This window comes from Doryrhamphus excisus, linkage group LG13 (genome assembly GCF_037039965.1).
Source record: "Doryrhamphus excisus strain RoL-2023G ecotype Guam linkage group LG13, RoL_Dexc_Guam_v1.1, whole genome shotgun sequence".
NCBI lineage: Eukaryota > Metazoa > Chordata > Actinopteri > Syngnathiformes > Syngnathidae > Doryrhamphus > Doryrhamphus excisus.
In genome coordinates this window covers 13,849,100-13,871,474 of record NC_136369.1, presented here as the reverse complement: position 1 = coordinate 13,871,474, position 22,375 = coordinate 13,849,100, and the positions used below count along the sequence as shown (strand labels likewise).

The 22,375-nt window shown below is 40.1% G+C and overlaps 3 protein-coding genes across 9 annotated transcripts; 1 reads left to right on the top strand and 2 right to left on the bottom strand.

Moving 5' to 3' along the window:
* The first annotated feature begins 617 nt into the window (after positions 1-617).
* Positions 618-20,790, top strand: LOC131139887 (uncharacterized). Of its 5 annotated transcripts, XR_013629638.1 has the most exons (10): positions 618-854; positions 1,233-1,595; positions 1,666-1,722; positions 2,474-2,641; positions 2,954-3,067; positions 3,141-3,267; positions 4,267-4,353; positions 4,710-4,859; positions 18,226-18,410; positions 20,684-20,790. XR_013629638.1 is itself a non-coding variant. In XM_078795520.1 (6 exons), exons 2-6 carry the CDS (start codon positions 1,407-1,409, stop codon positions 3,186-3,188), a joined length of 576 nt encoding a protein of 191 aa, XP_078651646.1. In that variant the 5' UTR covers positions 620-854; positions 1,236-1,406; the 3' UTR covers positions 3,189-3,612. The 5 variants fall into 5 exon arrangements, 4 of the variants coding, with proteins under 4 accessions (XP_078651646.1, XP_078651644.1, XP_078651648.1 ...); XM_078795520.1 differs by lacking the exons at positions 4,267-4,353; positions 4,710-4,859; positions 18,226-18,410; positions 20,684-20,790 and having other exon boundaries at positions 620-854; positions 1,236-1,595; positions 3,141-3,612; XM_078795518.1 differs by lacking the exons at positions 4,267-4,353; positions 4,710-4,859; positions 18,226-18,410; positions 20,684-20,790 and having other exon boundaries at positions 620-854; positions 3,141-3,612.
* On the bottom strand, positions 6,058-17,020 carry cnsta (consortin, connexin sorting protein a). Of its 3 annotated transcripts, none has more exons than XM_058089835.2 (13): positions 16,863-17,020; positions 15,667-15,737; positions 15,226-15,567; positions 14,002-14,564; positions 12,705-12,735; positions 12,077-12,163; positions 11,724-11,805; positions 11,267-11,288; positions 11,102-11,168; positions 9,633-10,204; positions 9,258-9,401; positions 8,204-8,354; positions 6,058-8,091 (listed from the first exon to the last, which is right to left on the bottom strand). In XM_058089835.2, exons 2-13 carry the CDS (start codon positions 15,677-15,679, stop codon positions 7,874-7,876), a joined length of 2,292 nt encoding a protein of 763 aa, XP_057945818.2. In that variant the 5' UTR covers positions 15,680-15,737; positions 16,863-17,020; the 3' UTR covers positions 6,058-7,873. The 3 variants fall into 3 exon arrangements, with proteins under 3 accessions (XP_057945818.2, XP_078651641.1, XP_057945819.2); XM_078795515.1 differs by having other exon boundaries at positions 8,204-8,356; positions 9,263-9,401; XM_058089836.2 differs by having other exon boundaries at positions 9,258-9,374.
* On the bottom strand, positions 17,456-22,046 carry tfb2m (transcription factor B2, mitochondrial). Its single transcript, XM_058089837.2, has 10 exons — positions 21,883-22,046; positions 21,058-21,385; positions 20,571-20,760; positions 20,349-20,440; positions 20,066-20,219; positions 19,833-19,981; positions 19,658-19,747; positions 19,072-19,128; positions 18,830-18,978; positions 17,456-18,382 (listed from the first exon to the last, which is right to left on the bottom strand). The coding sequence occupies exons 2-10, from the start codon at positions 21,337-21,339 to the stop codon at positions 18,193-18,195; spliced, it is 1,353 nt and encodes a 450-aa protein (XP_057945820.2). The 5' UTR covers positions 21,340-21,385; positions 21,883-22,046; the 3' UTR covers positions 17,456-18,192.
* Between the last annotated feature and the right edge of the window lie 329 nt (positions 22,047-22,375).

Below are 22,375 nucleotides of genomic sequence, written 5' to 3'. Positions count from 1 at the left end.
TTTGCACATAAAATATATAATTCACCGTAGGTCAGTAATAATTCATAAATATGTGATAATCCAGGTAAAATGTACAGCATACATACATATTCACGCTGATCATTGTTTTTTTCATCAAGTATTGAGATTTCACATTTTGTTAGGCAGTCCTTGAACGCACCGTAGTCGCTGATCATTGTTTTTTCATCAAGTATTGAGATTTCACACTTTGTTAGGCAGTCCTTGAACGCACCGTAGTCACTGATCATTGTTTTTTCATCAAGTATTGAGATTTCACACTTTGTTAGGCAGTCCTTGAACGCACCGTAGTTTTGTGTTGTTACTGGCTGTTCATCGATCATCTCATATTTTCATCCATAAGTGGTGAGTGTATACATGCTATACTTGTGTGTTTGTGTGTGTGTGTGGCATGGATAGTGTCCCAAGAGAACAATGGCAATTGAAGAGAGAAGTGTGGGGGCGGGGGTCTGGAGCTGAATTACATATGCCAGTGGTTCCGGATCAGCAGAGAAATCTGCCAAGTGGACGCGGTTTTAACTGGAAGCAAGTGATCATAGGGTCCTATGGCTAATTCCTAGCCATTGGTAGTTGTCTTAGGAACACTACTTAGGAATGACTGCTTCTTAGTAGACTGAAACAATGTGATGTCAAACATCACCTCGGTTGATGTTGATGTAGTTTGTGTAGAAACCCAGATGAGTTACAGAGATTGTGATGATGGAGGTCTGGACTTTGTTATGAAGAACAGATCGTCCGCAAAGAACACATGTCAACAAGGAGGAGAAAGAGGAGGAGTAAGAGGAGGAGTTCTTACAAGACCAGGACAGTTGCACTATTCTTGCTCTGGAAAAAAGGTTTGAGTCTTCTTCTTTGAGTCTTTAGCTTTCTGGGTTTGTTTTTCACTTCACTCGTCTGTTGAGTTTTTTCTATTTTGCACGTAAAAGTTCTTTCCCTACTGTTCTTGCATGTGGTCAAACTGCACAGAAAATGCTGTGACCTCACACATGTAACTAACATGTAAGCTTTTACACTCAAGTTTACTTGAAATGTCAAAGTAGAAGTGTTCCTCTTGTCGAGTGTTTTGTGAGTGCTGCACATTCTCCACAACCTCCCAAAGCCTCATGGGAGATGTAGTTCTAAATTAGAAACATGCCTGAATGCTTTAGTGGCGTGGACATAGTCAAACAATCCTGATTCTAAGTTTTTTTTTTTAATGGACAACTTTTCTTTAGAAGATGTCTGTGGAGCTCCTCCCTGCGAGTCCTCCGAGTGGGAACAATGGGTCTCTTCAAGCCACCAAAGTGGGAGGAAGTAAACCTCTACATCGCTTCATGAAGGCTCAACCAGAGAGTGTTGGAGTGAGATATCACACCGCCAAAGCTGATCACAATCATTGATCCATCACCATGATGTGTTATTTGAAGTTCACAATATCACCTGCTTTATTGCTCACTGTTGCCTTCACATGTAAATTGCAGGTCGTTGTTCTGGTTTTGGGCGTATCTTTCTTTATTACATCCATTATTATGGCAGTAGATCATCCTGCTCACCATTTCTGGAGAATCACTCCCCTGGGGTACATCATTGGAATACAGGTGAGGTCACAGAATTTGTGTCTTCCTAAACATTTCAATGACACATGATGTTCTTGTTCTCTCCTTGCAGTTCATCATATGTGGCATTCTGTATATTATCACGGAGCACAGCTCAACCAAGAAAACTGTAAGACTATTTATTAATACAGTGTTCCGTCGTTTTATCGGGGGATAGTGAAATCCACATAGTAGCCAACTGTATTTCTTTACAACCATTATGTACGTTTTAAGGCTGTAAACCCCTTCACAATACACTTTATACACTTTCCTCAGACAGGTACATATTTGAGCACATTTTCCTTTAAACACTCTCAAAGTTTAAATTTTGTTACAATTTTAATGATCAATGTCTTGGACACAGAAACTTATTAAGTGACTCACGATATTCACTCTTCTGACATGCCTTGGCCCGGCGCCATTCGGCTGTAGCGTTTCTGTATCCCTGTTAAACCATATTGCTTCTGTTGTACTCCACCTAGTCCTCCATCAACCAAAGACTCATTTACAGTATGCCATTATGGTGCCCAGCGATCATACAGCTATGACCGCTAACAAAGAGGAAACACGGCAAAACGTTCAAAACGTAGAACCCAATGGGCCTGATCCCCCTTAGACAATCAGGACTGCTGTGGCTGGCTGCACATACTGAGACGAATTGGACACGTCTTGAACTTTCAAATGCTTATACAACACCCTCTATTGGTAGCAGTAGTAAATACAATAACACACACTCTAATACACCCCAAGGATGCAGAACAAAATGCAAAATTGTTCACCCATGACAGGTGAGCCCGATGTAACGAGGGAACACTGTATTTGGAAGCAGTGTTTGTTTATAGGGTAGAGGATTCATCCTGTCCATCCTTTTCTACCCTTAGGTGACAGCATCCCTGGCTTTTGGCATTATGACCATTTTGAACTGTTGTTGGATTATATTTAATCTCATTCCCAACATTGAAAACCATCATTTTCAGAGGCAATTTGAGATCTTTGACTTGGACAACATTACTGCCATGGAGGAAGCCATATGGGAGCCACACGCTGAAGTAATCACACTAGTAATTTTATAATAGAAGGGGCTTGTAGGGTTTTAGCATGAATGTGACAAGAAACTATACACACAGTCAGTACACTGTCTAATCATTTATGACATATAATTAAATATAAGTATTTTTTTAAAGGAACACCACAATATTGCTCATCAACTATAATTAAGTGCAATGATAACACACCATAAAAACAAAACAATCTCAACTAAATCTCTGTAAACTACCACCAAGACAAATATTGTTATGTGAAGACCTCTCTGACAATGTCAATCAATACTTAATAATCAGACTTGTTGTGTCCATTTGTAGGCCCTTGGATTCACAACAGAAGCCATCTTTTTGTTCTATATTTTTGTTGGGGGTATTATTTTATTGGTGATGTCAGTGCTGGCTGGAGCTGCTCTGCGTTCTACCAAGAGTCAGGTACAAAAAACATGACCTAGCAAGGCTGCCTGGACTTTAAAGCCATCAATAATGGTGTCACTCCTCCACTTAGGCCACTGTGGTGATGTCTACAACAACCGCTGAAACGCCTGCTCACTGACATCGTGAAGAGTCCATCTTACTGAGTACAAGACTTACTACTACTACTACTACTATGAACTACTCCAGTGCGAGTTACAGTACGTATGGGTTTAAACTATATTTCATTTTTCCCATCTACCTACATCAAGTCATATACAGGTATACAAAGAATACAAAAAATCTATTGTTTTATTTTTTTTTCATTCGGCTTCATGAGAATTGTAAATATTAAGTTGGCCTCCAATGGTCTCCAATGATCATACTATATAAAAGCATTTTAACAGGCTAATATTTCATTATTATATGAGTGGAAAGAATTATTCATTCAGTACAAGTAGAGCACATTGATAGCCTCTATGATGTACATTACACTGTGTATGCTGTATAGAAAATCCACTTTTGGTAGTCAAATATCAATAAACTGTCTCTGTTTCATAATAAACAATGGAAATTAATTTTACTAGTGCCGCATCATTTATTCCACAACCAGGAAACACAGATACTTCAAATGCACTTGCTGCTATCTTGTGGCTCTACACCCACAGCTGTTAATACCAATGCTGTTACTTTTTTTTACTATTTTATACATTTCTGAATAGTACAGTGAAGTATACTTGAAGTATATTTGGCTTATACTGAAAAGTATAACGACAAAGTACATGAATACTAGGACTTGTACTTATGCTTTAGTATACTTCTTACTGCCACAAAGTCCTAATACTTAGTATATCTTGCTCCACATGCATAATAAGGTCGTCATTGACTTGTGCTTAACATTTATAAATTAATACTATGCCAGAGTTTAAAACTTTAGAGTATGTGAGCTCAATTATCTTTATACCTTAAAAGTCACACAGCTGAGCTAGCTTAGCTAGCCATCAATTCCAGCTCTCGCTGCGATGCCGCGTTCTCACTGGATGCTATGCCTTGCACGTCTTGCCATGGTCCCGCCCCCTTCCTGGCAGCCAATGAGAGTCGCCTATTTTTAATTAGAACTCATCGCGCCATTTCACGCCCCTCACTCCCCCCACAGGTGTCGTTGACGACTTTTCGGCATGGAAGGAGAAGACATAGCTGAGCTAACAAATATTTTTCAGCATTAAGATACCACGTATTATTTCAAGGACAATGCTGTGGAAGTTGGGAAGATTTCATGGATGAGTGCTGACGATCAGCAACAGCAAGTAAGTTAATTATATTCTTTCCTGCTTAGCTTAGCTTGACGACATTTACATCTATACCAGATAATAAAGCTAAGCTAGCAACACAACACGATACAATGCTTCATATATATTTTAATGTCTGTTTATTTCAAAAGGAGGTAGGTCCATGGCAAAATACATAGTAAAATAGGTAGTGAATTTGACAGAATAAATATACATAAATAATTCAGCATAGACTGTAAGTATACATTTATTTTTGCATTCTTAAAACTACGTTTGGCCTGTGACAGTTTAGAGGTGTTTCCATATTTTAATAGGCCTTTCAATATGTAAAAGAGCTCTCACAAGCCATTAATTTGATCTTGTTTCTTACACAGACAACTACAGTGATCTCTATAAGAAGAGACAGGAGTTCATAAAGGGTGACCACATTTGGCAAGTGGGAACCAAGACGAAGAGTAAGCCCAATAGCAAGTGGAAAGATGTGGAAGAGGAGGATCATGAAGTTTTACCAAGTAGGTACAAAGGTAGGTACAGTACCTAGATGAATAACTTGGTATACCTTGAATACCAGTTAATTGGAACTGGCATTTTTGCATTATTTTGTGTGTGCATAAAAATGAAGTTTCATGAGTTTTGAGTTCCACACGGAGAAGCCTAATTCTTTCATGTCATGTATTGTGGTGAAGTAGACTAACTCCAAACACCAATAGTGCTAAGTGTCTCGCTATCAATATGCAAAAAAGGCCACTATGCTAATGTTGGCAAATTCATTAAGAACTTTTCAAGTTATTTTGAACACAGCCAAAAACATAACCTCCATGCTGGGCTAATTAGAGACCCCAGCTTTTGGTGGACAACTCAAGACTTGGCAGTTAATTGGAGTATTTATGGGATCTAGCTGAATAATTTGATTTAAGTTAATTGGCTGAGTTGTGTCATTTTGTGATGAATTGTGTATACACTGGGACCAGCAGTACGGAAAGGCATCTATCGGTCCAGATAGCCTCCCTTGTGCTACCTTAAATCGAAGAGACAGACTGATTTCTAAAGCCATCCCTGACATCCCCACAGCACTTGTGCACTCACATATGCTAAGTGATGCGGTACTGGCGTGAAAAGGTCAAAGGTCATATGTTATTTTTTCTTTAATTGGGGGAAAAAAGCAGCTGTGCATTTGTGGTGTGCCATTTATTTATTCTATTTTTCTATTGAAGCGGAGGGCCCTATTTGAGGACATATAGGTAGGAGTACATACTGTATATGTAAATATGGTTCCATAGGTCTACTCTGAATGAAATGTGCAGGAGGAATTGCTTGATACATGTACAATGAATTAAAATGAACTGACAAACAGCAGGGCTGCACGCCGGTCTGAGTGGTTAGCACGAAGGCCACACAGCTAGGAGACCCAAGATCAATTCCACCCTTGGCCATCTCTGTGAGGAGTTTGCATGTTCTCCCACTCCGTGCGTGGGTTTTCTCTGGATACTGCGGTTTCCTCCCACATTGCAAAAACATGCTAGGTTAATTGGTGACTCCAAATTGGCCATAGGTATGAATGTGAGTGTGGATGGTTGTTTGCCTATATGTGCCCTGTGATAGGCTGGCGACCAGTCCAGGGTGTACCCCGCCTCTCGCCCGAAGACAGCTGGGATAGGCTCCAGCACCTCCCTCACCCTTGTGAGGATAAGTGGTAGAAAATGAATGAATGATAACCAGCAGAGAAAATAAAACAGGTAAATACACGTTCAAAGCCCAGACTTTACTTCAGGGTTAGACATTAACAGGTACCAAAGATAAGACCAAACTTTTGTGGCTGGAAACAGCCTCTTTTGAACAAAGAACAAAAACTGAACTCATTTAAAATGTACAGGTATGAAAAGGACCTTTACATCACATATTGAAGGTATTACTATCAATACTAATCCTTACTCAAGTGCATGAGCAATTTGTGCTGCAAAAGCATCAAAATAATGCATCTCTTTTTGCTACTACAAAGACATCTCACACATAAGACAGATGTGAATCACCAGATTATGCCAACCCAATGTTTTTGCTTGGAAGACTGTACAAACATCACAATCCAATGTGACAACCTGTCAGGTAGAAAAGTGATAAAAGCAAATTACACAACATTTGTTAAAAAGCATTCCATTATTAAAAAAAAAGAAAATAAATGAAAAGCTATAATAATGTGCAAGAACCGTCATTAAAGTGAGGAAGATGAACATAAACATAATCTTTGCATCCACTGAGTCATAAATAAGTAGACTTCTCTGAGTCATCTGAACCAGCCAGGAGACTCGTGCAAATAAAAAGAAGGCATTTACATTACTTTACATCATTATGTGACATGATACTCATTTGACTATTAATAATGCATATAAGACACTGTATGGAAGCTCCTCTCACCTGTTAAAATGGTACCTTTTCCGAATTATTTCTGGCAAACTTCTGAAGCAAGATAGGGGTGTCACAAGATACTCTGTTCATGAGAAGAGAATGGGTCTACGAGATGAGATCTTCATATTACTTTTAAGAAAGGTACAATGGAAAATAAAAATATATGACTATATATTGCAATTTACTAATTTAATTTCATCTTATTATATTATCATTTCATGCCTAGTGCTCATAAGAGGTTTTTTTTCTTGAATCTGAATGAGAATTTTAATCTTGAGATCTTGTGACGCCCCTAATAGATAACTACACTAAAAGTGAAAACCAAAGTTGACACACTCCTGGGACAATTCTGTGTTGTCTTCGGGGACAAACACTAGGCCCCACTAGTGAACAGAAACAAAGAACAACATAAAAAAAAACAAACAGTGGCTCTCAGAATGAGGACAATGTATAGAAATCCTGAGAGATGGGCTGACACAATGCTACATCACATCCTACCAACAAATCACACCAAATTGTTGCAAGCTCAAAAGAAAATAATTTGAAAACAAAAAACAAAGTGGTACCAGTTGAGTTAAACATTCATGTTATACTGTATGCACTGTATTCCTGTAGGTAGATGTAGTATATCTGCTTGTAGTTGTACAAGTAGAGCATGTTGCTCAGTGGTAAAATAATGCATAGCTTAAGATCAGTGCTTTTTACCCCCCATGAGTCACACTCGTTGCACCTGTTGTCCAGCAGTGGCAGAAGCTCAATAGAAAATAACTTAAAAAGACATAAATGCTCCACAGACATTCAATGTGTTAAGACATGATTAAGACATAATGAGTTCATTTGAAATAGTAAGGAAGTGCATGTGTCATTAAAAAAAAAACACGTCCTTAAAAGCAACTCGAGAGGTTGCAGCATGCCTGTGAGGCCCCTATTTGTGCAGCATGTGTGTGTGCAGGGTATGTCCGAGCCCTCAAGGATCAGGGGTTTTGTTTTTGAGAGTCCAGTGAGAAATTTGGATCCAGTCTTGGCTGATTTGAGAGACCTTTGGTGTCATTGTCCCGGACCCCTTCAAACACCCAGGGGACACCTGGGTGATACTTACCTGTACAATGCTGGCTGTAACAAAAGTCAGATGCTGCTAATGCGACGACGAACTTGGGCCAAACCACTGTTGGAGCTGAGCTACGGCACGCTGCATCTGTCCAAAGTAGAAGTCCACATTTCTGGAGAAGTCCTGACAGACTGTGGAGTGGACGTCCCCCAGCGCACAGTAAAGAGTGGTGCCGCCCACACTGATCACCACGGTAACCAAACAAAGCAGGAAAAGAAGCAGGCATGAGTCTCTCCCACGAACATCTACAGAAAGACAGACAGGAGACAACACCTCAAAATAACTTCCAGACATCATTATAGTAGGAAAGTCATGTGTCCATATTGGGTACTACACAACTAGCAAACAAATGCATACCACTGTCAAAGCAGTCATCTGCGACTCTGAAGTGGACTCGTTTTTTAGCAATTTGTTTATCGTGCCTGGAGTCTGAGCTTGCAGCCAAACTAACATCAACAGGGAAACTTCTCTTCTTCAAGATGGAGACGAGGCCATAGGCAGGAGACATCTGGGAGAGCAATAAAAACAGGATTATCTTTCAGACTTTAACACATTTTTCTTCATCCCATAAGTTGGAAGTTGTGGGACCTCTAAAATGGAAATCTTATTTAAAATATAATTATTATAATTCAATCGCACACCAAAACTTGAAGCCTACTTTAGGCCTAACTGGACAAACCGTTTCGAAACAGACAAATTCAACTTTCTCCTGGAATAGACTGATACTGTTTTTAACCTTAGATGATCCGCCCACCCTATTGGGAGATTCACCCTTCCCTCCATGGCCGCTAGATGTCAGTGCATCACACAATAAAAAACTGAACTCCGTACCACATCACAGACCCTCCCTATGAGATTTACTACTCTGCAGTACTGGGAGGTGCTTCTGCATATGGAATGTCCCAAACAATCAATATTGTTTTGAAGACAAACGGCGAGTCAGCACAAATGAAGGATATCAACTAATTCTTACAGTACGGCTGTCCTTATTTACAGATTAACTTTTTTATACCTTTATTTACTAATGTATTTATTCATTTAATCTATTTATTCCTTATTAAGGAATAAACTAAAGCAATATTTAGTTTACTATTGCACACCATTATCTTCTAAAATTGGTAACCTGGTACAAGTTAAACACAGGAAATCAACACGCCTCTGCTGTCTCTGCCTCTTGCTTTTCTAACATGTTGAATTATGCAAGTGTAAACGTGACATATTCCAATGTTCTTTGTTAAGCATGTTTAAAGAAACAATACCATTACAAGTAGAGTACACTAAGTGCAATAGGTATATAATATCTTAGGTTCAGGTAAATGCTAATTAGTGTCCAAATCTGCAGAAAGAAAAAACCATTTCACAGAACCAGCCTATATATATATATACACACACACACACACAAGATGCAAACCTCCTCTACAGTGATGAGTCTAGCCATGTCGTCCAGTGTGGCACCTTCTCTGATGATATCACTTTGTTCAACCTCATATTCTTCCTGCTCCTCCTCGCTGCCTAGCTTGTCACCATCCTGGAGTAGGGAGCTTTCATTACTCTCCTGTAGTGAATAATAGCATGCAGTGCTTATGCTTGCCCACATGTAAGAAACAGCAACAGATGTTGTTCCAAGGTAACATTTTGATCTGAGACAGAGGAAGTCATTGGACTGTTGAGGGCAAGTCTACAGTCAAACTAAAAGATTAACTATAAAAACAAATGTGATCCACTTTTGTACCTTTAGTCAGAAATATGTTCATTGAAATACAAGCAACAGAATGTGCCTTTGTACCTCTATCCCTTGACCAGACTCCTCATGTTGTCTCGGTTCTTGAGCTTCTTGGTGCAGATGTTCCACCTCTGCTATCTCGCTGAGCAGTGTCTCCACTTTGAGCGCTCGCTTCTCTTTCTCGCCCTCTTCTTCAGTCTCATCCTCCATAATCAGTGCTTCTGCTGTCTCTCCCACATTGCTGACTTCTACTTCTTCTTCTTCTTCTTCTTCTTCTTCTTCTTCCCTATCCACCTCCTTTTCCTGTGCTGGACTTAAGTCTCCACCCTGCTGCTCTGCAGGCTTGGGCTGATCCATTTCTCCAGTTTCAGAGGGGTGCAACATGTTTGTCTCGGCTGAATTGGTGTGTTCCGGACACTCCCCTTGCTCCCTTCCACTGCCCTGCTTCTCCTTAGTCAGCTCAGTCCCATGGAAACTGACCCTCCCTTCTAAATTGCATTCAGGGTGCTCCCTGTCTTTTTCTGAACTGTCGGGGGAATTTAGTCTTAGTGACAAATTAATGGAGGGCGTGACCGTGGTCTGTGGACAGGAGGGATCTTGAGCTCTCTGCTGCATCCTACATTCAGTCTGCTGAGCTGCGGGAAAAGAAACACAAAGTTGGAAGTGGCAGGTATAAAAGAATAGCCATCAGTGAAGACGAGTGTTAGGTGAAGGGTCTACATTTACCATGACTTTGTAAATACAGTATATGTGTGCAGCAAATGAGATGATTTCCAGTAGCGAGTCAAAGTCTTTCTGCAGAAGAAGCTCTCATCCTGCCATATCATACACTGACAAATATTACTTCAAGTGTTTTACTGAAAATTACCCTCAATCAACTCAGTTCTTCTTTTCAAAATGACACCCATCACGACCAGCTGTGCTGTTGTATATTTTGTGAAGCATATGCAGCATGTACAAGACATAATGTAAAGCAATACATCAAGTACAAAGCCATCAAGCAGGCCTCTTTCCCTATTTTTTTCCACATTTGGGTTCAAACTAATCTGCTCCAAGCAAAATCTGCCCTCAAGAGCCATAATTGCCAACATATTTTTTGTGCACATGAAAAGGATGTGCAACAAACTCAAAAATATTGTCAGACAGTCAGCCCCTCAGCGTGTACAAGTGAACAGAAGCAAGTGGGTGCTAGTTGCATGTAACTTTAACATTTAAAATTCCTTCCAACAAGAAGAGTTAGTTTGTTTTACAGGTAGTTTTTGTGATGTAGTTGTTTATAAAGCACATTTCACAGCCAATAGTCACAAAGTTATTACAAGGGCAGGTTTGGACAGCAAAGTCAAACATTTATTATTATACATAAACATATTTTACAAGTTATCCTAATCTGATAGTAAAACTTTTAGTTGAGCAAGCTATGAAACTACACGTGTCTGTAGTTCATCTCAGCAACAATCCTCTGTCAAACATGGAGCACCATAAAATACAGTCGTTAACTACCTCTCTAACACAAATATCTAACACTCACTCACCTGATGGATGTTTAGGCAATGTTCCCTTCTGTTCAAATGTTTGCATTAAGTAGTCCAGAGATGCAGACTGTAAATATACAAAAGTATAAAGTAATTTCACACCACATTCTACAGGCATGGCACATGAGCCACAACATGTACAAGACGGATGAAATAGTGTCTTACCGCAGCATCTACAGCACTTGGTCTATGACGAGACAGAAAGCGACATGGTGAGTCTTCCTCGTTTAAGTAAATGAAGATGTGCTGTGAAGATAGACGATGCTTCTCTACTCTCCCAATCTAATATTAGCCTGAGCATATTTCCCAGGCTATACAACGTGTCTGTGTGTAAATGTGTGTCAGAGTGAGAGTCAAGTGAGGTGAAACCTTTGCATCGGCTCAAATGTCTCAAAGTGTAAATGCCACAGTTTTATCTTTAAGTATACAGGCATGTGTGCCGTAACACTGTGCAACACAAATGGACTAATGCCATGTTGGTCTGTTGTTGTTATTATTATTATAATATCAAATAATTTGTTCATCTTGTTTGCATGTTTAATGTTCTTTCGTCATCTTTTACATGAATTTTAAATACATTTGACAGGTGTCACAGTTTACACTGAGAAAAACACAAACTGACCGAGTGTGCGCCTGGCAGATGTCTCTGAGAGTGTCCAGATGTCGGGCTTCCAGACTAGGGGAGGTTCTCGCACACCGACTTTCTATCAAGTACCAGACAGCACAAACAAAGAGACATATTACAAAAATTACAATTGTTAGACTCCAAACTTGGGCTCAGACTGGTAACTGACCAATTAGAGGAGAGTAGGCTTTTAGAGGCGGGGTTATAACGTAGCATACAGCTACAATACTGGAAAAATAATTATGGCTTTGTTGATTTAATTATTGGAATCCGGGAGAAAATTGTTACCCCTTGTCTTCTGTTGGATAAATATGTAGATAGACAGAGATATATAGATGGTGTGTGTTTACCCCACTGTTGCTGGAGAGCATTGAGGTTGTCCAACACTCTCTGGTGATAGACCCTTTCAAGCTGGATACACCGTAAAGCCAGCTGGTCTGAACAGCAAATGTTAAAGGACAAAAGTGACGGGCATTGCAGTAATGACATGTTGATTGCACAAATATTTTCATAGATTTCCGGTGACACCTTTTACATCAGAAAGCATAGGAGAACAAAGCGAAACTGTGAAGAGAAGAGGAGGAAGTAAAGCTCATGTTTATGTATATCAGCAACCAGCCATTACACAATCCCCCTTTGACAAGCCTCTCTCTCCAACCAGCCCTATACATGCATGGCATAGCAAAGCCAGCTTGCCCATCTCTTTGACTAATATAATCCTCTCTCTGTTTCGTAATAGTCTGCCTTATCTGCTTTCAGACAACTCTGCAAGTGAAAGTGTTGCACTTTTCCCTTCTCTGACTGATTATGATGGTACATTGATTAGGCCCAGCAGTTCACACAATGGCATCGACAACAATTTTACCGCGGTAAACACCAACCAAACAAATAGTTTTGTAAAACACATATTTGTAAACATCTTGCACAGCTTATAAATCAGAAAAGTCATCTCTATTGCTTACAGTATGATAAGGATACAATCTTCATGACGGACAGAGGACTCAGCGATCTGCAGAAAGAGATAACATCATTTGATGACAATTTTTTTGTAATTTCTACGTAATTGCACAACAAAATTGGAAGATTAAACCAGGAAATAGAAAAATTAACATCCGTTAAAAATGTCACCGTCAATGAGAAAAAGGAGGAACCACTCTTCAAGACAAAATAAAGGGATGGCACATTCAGTGAGTGTCACTTTTACATATGTAGCTCAGCTGATCACAAAACAAGTGTGTTTGTGTGTTGCGCGCGCGAATGAGAGAGACAGAGAGTGGCAGGGAGAGAGGACACAAAAAGCTCCCACATTTCTACTTAAAGAACCAGTACATAATATTTAAAGGGATCTACTGGTTGGAAAATAAACATCAAATCCATGATCACACATGCCAAGCACAATGAAATGAAGGTTTTGCAAATAACCCATGCCATCAAGTTAGAAGTGACCGTGAGTAACAATGCCAGTTTTAGTGGCAATTCATATACAGTCAGCACAGGCCAGTGCCTGTTTTTAATGCTCAAATTTGAGCCTACTTGTTTAAGATCAGGTTTTTATTTTTATAAACATAGTGAACTGGAGCACCCAACTAGTCTCAAGAAAGCTGAAGACATATACAAGAAATCATTAACAAAAGCTGGGACCAAAAGTCAAGCCTCGTGTACCTCCCTTGCCCATTAATGGTGACTGAAGGCACAGTGTCGGCCTAAAAATCATTGCAAATTGTATTCAATATTAGCATACGCTAATCATGTACCAGCTTGCCTAGAAGCATGTGAAACTGGAGTTTAGTTCTTGCATAAGTACGTTTCATAGACAAATAAACATACGCTGTACCTTGAACTCCCCAGTTAGGACACTCCCTGCATCGGAGGAATAGCTTGTTTAAAAAATCGCTTGCAGCATGTACAATTCAAGTTCTACAAAAACAATGTATGTAGGGGAAAACTACTATGTTCCATTTGTAACACATTCTTCGCAAGCATGCAGAGATATCCATAACTCAAACTGACGCAAATATTGATCCTAAAACACACATCTAGTCTTCCAGGTCTGTGAGAGACGCACAAGTAATCAGAGCTCTCTCTGAGCAAGATGTTTGTACACGTTTCTTATGAATGCAGTTCATGACATTGTGCCTTCAGCTATAATGCAACTAGAGAACATGGATTTAATAACTGGGTCAAGAGCTTTTTAAAACTAAAATTAAGGGTGGGGCTAAGGCTGTTACAAAGATTTGAAAAGACAGTTGGTAGTGATGTTGGAAGACAGACAGACCTGGTGGAGGTCTAGTGGAAGGCGAGCATCATCTCCTCGATGGGCCAACTGCTCCAGGGAGTCCATCAGAGATGAGGTAGGCCTTGTAGTGCAGCCAGTGGGCACTGGGGTGGAAGTATAGCTTTCAGAGTGTAGCGGTGCTGTAGAGGATGAGGACTCTGTATACACCGTGGTGAAGGCTGTTGTTTGGCTGGCAGAGGTAATGGAAGTATTGGGCCTTGAGGTGGATATCATTTCTGAAGCCCCACTGGTACATGTGAGCATAGTAGAGGTTGAGAGAGGTTCTGAAGGGGATGTAATGCTTCTGGCAGTAGTTTTTGAGATATGCACAAATCCGTCAGTGCAGCTCAGCCCAGTGTCTGAGGTTGAAGAAGAAAGCACAGGCCCTGTGGTGAAGGTCATTCCTGATGTGCTGGAGGCAAGGGGTCCAACGTTGAAGCCACCAACATCCACTTCTTTCTGACCCAGTTCCAAGAGGCTGATGGGCGATAACACTTCTTGGATGACAGGGGATGTAGGTTCGGGACTTGTACCAGGACTGAAAGGATTCTCCAATATGCTTCCTATTGAGGATGAGGAGGACAAATAAGCAAAGCGCACCTTGAGTGCTGAGACAAAAAGACTCTGATTCCGACATTTAGTTAAGGTAGTGTCCTTCCTTCCAAAGTTTTTAAGCACAAGTTCCTTGATGTTATCTCTTTACGTGAGATGATTTTATAGGTTGCTCCAGGAGGATGTGTCACAATTCAGAGGACACATCCTTTTTCCACCATTTTGCAGGTTGCATGACCGCTATTCTGTGTTGCTTCCCAAATGCCAACATACTTTGTCCGCCATTGCTCAGTTCTGAAAAATATTTCTATTGGTTCAGCAGATGTGGGTGTTGGGTTACTACACCTTGAACATGATATGAAATATTGAGTTATTAGAATGTATTTTAAATAACACTAAAAAGGAGCCTCCTGGCATTGTGGCGTCAGGGTGTTAACATATGACACAAAAAGCAAGTGTTTGAAGGATTAATGAAGCAATTTAATAAGTGTAGGCATGACTTTTGGAGATGCTTCCAAAGGTGGCCCGTACCATGGAATGTAGTAATCCTAATAGCAGATCCAAGACTTATCGTTGTGAAAGTCCCTTTTTACAAATGTGCTCTATCACATGGTCTCATTCTCAATTCTGCAGCTATGGTTTTGCCCATGCAGTGTATACTGTGTTGTGTACCTGTTTCTGAATAGGAGGAATCAGTCATGGGAGTATCTGGGGAGCGGCAGTGAATTCGGCAACTTGATGTCTCCGATTCTTCCTCCTCGTCCTTCATCACCTCATCAATGTCCTCTTCTCCTTCTTCTCCATATCTATCTTCCTCTCCCTCCTGGTTGTCCCCATTGTTGTTGAGAAACTCTCCAGCTCCAAATTCATTTTGTAGAGCTGAGGAATGTTCAGTTTGAGTCTCATTAAGGTTTTGGGAAGTAAAAAGATTAGGGTGGGGTGTGTTATTATCACAACGCTCAGCCCCACCCACCACAACTTGTGACATTATTCTGCCCTCGTAGTCGAGCTGACCTTTAGACAAGGAAATAATACACAAATTAGTAAGAATGACAATTAGCAGTTCATCTTATTTTGTGTAAAAAGATGAGACATAATAAAGTGGTCACTCACCACCATGATCCATCAGGGTCCACCCTCACAACCTTTGACCTTTCTGCTTGCAGTGGCACCAATCAGACAAGCTTTTTTTCCAGGAGGGAGAGACAAGAAGAAGGAAGAATGTTTGCTATGAGACCTAATAATACAAAATAGTCAGATTCCATTCATCAGTGTAAGTGAAATGGAAAAGGACACAATACAGGTCTAACATCATTCCTGGGTTTCTAAAGAAATCCTTCAGGCCTACAAGGACTATCCTATTAACACCAGTACATAAGTGTCACATAAAACTACAAACACAACTGCCAAGACTTGAAGAACAAGTACTGGCAAAACTGCTCTGTTTGTGCCACACATTTTTGGGATATGGTACAGTTGATATGATACATTTAGGAATATGCATCATTTATTTGATCTACTGAGATGTTAGTTAATGACAACAGGTGTTTTTTTTATCAACAGCATCCTACTGTCCCCCACAGAGCTGTCTGTCCATACAACAACCCACTCTTCCTCGCTACTTAGTGCCATAAATAATGAAAGGCATGTGAAATGGAAAGAGCTAATCAGCACACATGATAGGACCCACACGTAGACTTTGAACCGAGACGAAAATATGGACAGACTACAGTCACAAGACACTTCTTTACCTGCACCAGCATATTTCACTGCGAAAATATTATTGTAACAATACGAATCTGAATGCAGTTTGAAGCGGTATTGATTGATTTGCAAAGGCATTATATTTAGCTTTGGCAGTGAATCTTGATGACCGAATGACGTGTCCGTTAGTCGGTTTATCGCTGGATCTATCCACTGTGTTTAAAGCTCTCTTTCAGTTAGTTCGGTAAAAAAATGCTTTGACAGCAGACATTAACCCCCCCCCCACACACACACACACACACAGCTCGTGACGCTAACAAGGTGAACAGTTTAATGTGTTAGCTAGCTGCACAACATGCTACATGGTGGAATGAACCCATTTAGGTTAAGCTAATCAGCTGTAACGGCATGATTAAAAAAGCCGAGATGCATTAGCTACAGTAGCTAACTAAAACATATTACCCCATTCGAGACATTTTAAACACTTCTGCCAGCTTATATTACAAAGCCGCCGACCGCTAACGTTAGCTTACGTCCACATCTGCTCACAACACCAAACAGCTTTATATTTTACCCCATGATACCTTAGTTTAAATTCGCCTTACCTCTCTTTAGCGTCAAAACAAGCGCTTCACTTCTTCCTCATCGCTAGCAAGGTGATCCAACAGCAACGTTGCCTCCCACTGGCAAGGTTGGTGAAAGGGTGACAGCTTCTGGTGTCTCAAGTGACACCTTGCTTTATGATGTTGAAGCAGTGACAGTCGTCAGCCACTAGGGACGTTGCTGCTAACAAAACTATGTGTGCCCCTGTCGCCATCTTCAGGCTCCACGTTGTCATTTGATAAAAATAATCTTATCTGTGCCAACTACCTTAAAACCCGGGTTAAATGTATTTGCATTAAAGCAAATATTTATGATCATAGCCATGAAATATGTGCAAACATTTGGCTTTCATGTCAAAGGAGGAAAGCTTTTTTGCCTTTGCCATCGGGTGAAAAGGTGTAATAACACAAGGCAGATTTTGCTGTTGTTTTTCTCTCTGTATTGTGCCCCCTCTTGTCCCTGCACTCCATGCCTCTGTCTCAAAATGCCAGTGGTTGTATTTTCTCCCAATTCTGTTCAGAAGTGTATATTACTAAAAGCACAAATGGACCCAAGTCTTTCAAACAAATTTAAAAGAAATCTAAATTATTTTATTTCATTTAATATATTATTTTCATGGGAAACATAGCATGAGAAAACATGTATTGTCTATTCCAAAATAGAAAAGTGTGGTGTTTTATAGGCGCATAAATGTGCTTGAATGGTGCATTACCTTTCCCAACCAAATTAGACATAATTGGCGTACAATTTGTAAATGACATAGGCAAATATTTTTTAAAAGACAATACATATTACAGTGAAATACATGTTTAAGTAGACAGTCACTATGCTTAGTGCCTGCTCCTCCAAAAAATATACAATCTATAAAGCGCTGCTGAACTTTCATTTTGTTGTTTTGCATGTTATGAGCCAGTTTGTATATATTTGATGACAATGATGTTTGTAATGTCCATGTTTTTAGCATGGCACAATGTCAATCATGATAGAGCCTACATCATGAAAATGCCAAGTCATGAACATCAATTCATCTGCTGTGTATGTTTCATACATAAATTAATCCTTCTGTATGCCTGTGAATATCCCCATTCACCCAGGTCATTGTATTCTCAGGGCATTCAATTGATTAGACTGTCTTAGAAGACCTCACGCCTCTCATCCGAGCAGGCTTCATCAGTTCATGCTGAAAGACGAGGTGGGACACACACCAGTCAATCTAGTCCGAGTAGTTGTGATCGATTGAATGCCCTGGGAAATCCTTATTTATATATACACACACCTTTTATGATTGATTGATATGCACATGATGGTTGTGTCAGTTATACTATGAACACCTCAGCCCCACCTCTCTCTCTCTGTGTTCTCCAGGATCTCGTCATAAAGCCAGCTCTGAGTGAACTCCTGGCTCTTGTCCATCAATTGGAAGAGTTGCAGATATTCATGTGGAAAAACTTGACCAGTCATGATGTCCGTCGGCAGTCCCACCTCTGATAATAACTTACTTCCACTGTCCGGTGACCAGAGGCTAAAAGAAATTAATTACAATTTTTAAGGTATGACCTGTGTTATTAATTTAATCAGTTTGTTTATCATGGCTAATTATTGATGTCACTATTTCTCAATATCTAAGACATGGAAAAAAAATTAGACCATCCCTTGTTTCAGATTACATTTCATTTTAATGCCTGGTACGACTAAAGGTACATTTTGTTTGGACAACAACAAAAAACCTCTACTTTTGTTGTCATGATTGCCCAAACAAATGTACCATTAGTTGCATAAGGCATTCAAATTAACAAAAAAATAATTCAAAGAATCATGGGAACTGTAGTTCTTGTGACATGCTTAATTTAGGCACGAAAATATGGTGAGGGATGACCGTACTGTATAGGGAAAGCCAAAAATCAGTATGCAGATCAAAAAGATCCACTCATCCATATTTAGTATTTTAATTGTGTGTGTGATATCTTACTTTAGCCTATCAATGAGTTTTTCCTTCCTCTTTGCCAAACACTGTTTAACCATAACCATCAGAGTGGAGGCGCTGGTGGGTGTGAGACCGCCAGAGAACAGGTCTGCCCTTGGAGTCAAACGAACCAGGCACATGTGATCATTGGGAAGCTGAGAGGAGAGAGGATGATAAAAGCTAAATTGTATTGAATACGCATATGCAAATCAAGGTTACAATGCCATTTATCAGTCATGTGTTATTACCAAGCCTTTACGAGGAGATGATGTATGTCTGGATGACACAAACGACTCCCATGGCTCCTGTACACACAAATGGATGACACATACTTCAGTTAGTAATACTTTTAAAGACTTTACTCCAAAAAGTGACAACCATAAGCTAATGTTAATTCAAATAAACATATTAGAAGCAACACGAGATCATAACGGCATACGGCCATGCTTAGTTTATCGCCGTTAAGTGGTTCCAATGCTTTATATTTGTATTTATAACACCAACAAGATCATTTAAATTAAATTAATTAAAAACTATGATCGAGTGAGGGTGCAATGTTCGAACCACGATGTAGCAAGGAACAACACACAACTGTCACACCATTAGGTACGCCTCCATAATGGAAAAAGATCCCAGACAAATAATGAGATGATACTGCTGGAGGGAAGAAAATAATACTATTACTGTGAAGGTAGTTTGCAGCCGCATAGAACTGCACTTAATAATACAGATAAAGCTGTTTTGAATATTTGTCAAGAAGCGCTTTTTTATGCAAAAGAGACATTTTTTTTGTCTGTACTCCTGTAAAACTACACACGCTGCCCCATTGCGTACCTTGTGAAGCAGCTCTATATCACAGGCTATCTGCCAGAGGACACTGAGGGGTCTGTAGTGCCTCATTTTACCTGGAGGTGTGACCAGAGTCTGACAGAAGAATAAGAATTAGGGTTCATATGTCGTTAGCATTGTGATAGATGATTTCACTATGAAAATACAGTAGTCTTCTTACCAAGTATTCCCTCTCACTAATGAATAGGTTAAGCTCAACCCTTCCATATCTGTAGAAGGACATCCGTTCAAACAGGGTATAAACAAATTTCAGTAGGTTGGCACGCTCACTACGCTGAGGTAGGATGCCCACAACTTTCACTGGGATGTCTGATGAGATACAAACACAATTATAAATTATAATGACAGGGCAATAGTATTTCATTGCTGTGTGCATGATAATGTGTTACCCACCATCCATCCAGTTGGCTTCTGTTATTCCCAGATCAGAGAAGAGTTTCTCCGAGGGTAAAACAGGGGGCTTGTAGTTTCCATCCCAGACAGCATCCAGTTTAAAGAAGTCACAATGAACTACTTCCAACTGACCATCAAGATGGCCTTCCAACTCCTGATGTGATGAAACATTTGAAATAATCAGCACATTTCCAACACTTAAGCATGCATTGTAGCAAAGTGTGCCTACTTTGCTACAATGCATGCTGCATTGAATCACAATGAATAGTTTGAGGTTTGGTACCTGCAAATCAGGAAGGAAGGTCTTATCTGCCTCAAGAGCCACAACTCTTTGAGCTCCAGCATTAAGCAGTGTCCTAGTCAACACCCCAGGGCCTAAATTCGATGAAAACATGCATGCAGCTATTATTTCCAATCCACAAAATAATCCATTAACTCGAAAACATCACTATGATTGACTCCTATGCTGAACAGGCAGACTTGCACACAAAGTAGCAGCACATACCTGGATGACATTCAAAAATAACACTCTTGTCAGTGTGTAGGTCAGGCCCGAGGTGGTCTGCTACCAGTTTAGCCAAGTCTGGGTCCACTAAGAAGCGTCTGGCTTTCTTACAGGTGTGAGCCCGCCGTACATTCTCCTCGAACTCACCCAGGTCCAGGAAGTCAAAATGGCACAGACGACGACGCTGGCCCTGAAGAATGATACAACAAAATATTTTTTGGTAAAAACTACAGCATATTTCCTCAAATATCGGGCTCTGCTCCGATAGTTTATATTTTAATATATAGTACTGTCATTTATATGTACATATCTATACCATTATGAAAATCCATTTGTACAAACACTGTAAAAGTCTTCCTCTACTTCTCAGGCGCTCTCTGCAGTTTACAAATTAAGACACCCAGTCACTATATGAATATAGACTGTAGTTGGAAAACACAACACAAAACTAAGGGGGTAATAAACTACAGTTTCTATGTTTGTTTACCTTTACTGCCACAGCAGACAGGTTCCTGTGTGTGAGAGCTGAAGAGTTGGACGTCCTCTCTGCACGGGGCTGCTGAGCGCTCGCACCAAATGACGGCCGACCAGGCCCAGATGAAAGTGGATCAAGCGTGTAGGCCCTACTTTGCAGCACGGGGACCCCGGGTGCAATGTCAGTTACCAAAACTGTCTTCTGTAAACAAGATTGACTTCTGATGGCGGGGCGGCAAGTGGAGCGCATGGCCAGCTCCAGTAGCCTACACATCTGGGTGGACATGTTGGACATGTAGGTAGCTATGCTGGAGGCAAGTCAGAGGGTCCTGAAGAAGTCTCTGCCAAAATGGAACAGGTAAAGGGAAAATGAAAAATTATGACTACTTTAGTACATTCCTGCTAAAATGAACTACTTCGAAATTGACAGATTTTCTTTAACCTTATTGTAGAAAGCCGCTTATATTGTAGAAACCGGCTTATATACCATAACACTTGTTGTTCAATTTAGTAATATTCCATAATCGTAGCACTGTATTTTGTTGTGTTAATATTAATTGGCAATGTATAACGTGCAATCACGTGGAGAGGTGCAATTTTACGTAACAAAAAAAGCATGTTAGCAGTTAGCATTGAGCAAAATGCTCGCCAATGGCAATCGTGATCTTATTTAAGTGCAGAGTAAAAAAATAGCAAAATATTAGAGACATAACGTGTTTCCGTACTGCATTAAGAACTTAGCACCGGCGAATGACCATGTTGGCCCACTTGCGAAACGCGAACTTGCACAGCGAAATAACATTTCAAGACATCTAAAAGATGAACCAATGATACACACCTCACAGCAGACGACTCTCTATATATTTGGTTGTAACGATGACAGCGTTTTAAAGTCGTTTCATTGCAGCACGTTTGTGGATAAACTGTGACATTGAGCTCTCGACATGCTGACCCCACATTGTTTATGAGTGCGCCAAACGTTCCTGGGGTATGGCAGTCGCATGATAACGACGTCACCGAGTCGGCCATATTGGTCGGGGCAGCAAGTCAAGCGAAGATGCGTTTACTGAAAAAAAAACTATCTGAATAAAACAATTTGATAGTACTGTAAACAAATCAAGAGAAATCGGGGGCGGGGGTTGCTTTTTATGTTTAATATATATTTTTTAAATCACTGATGCAAAGCAGATCTATGTGACACTAAGTAAACGTGGTGCTGTAATATGTTAAATGTATTATATTCAGACAATATTTTTAAGGTTTGTTGAGTGGAAAATCTTATTTAACAGTTGTCTATGATCTATTTGGACTGCAATTAGGTTTCTGTCAGA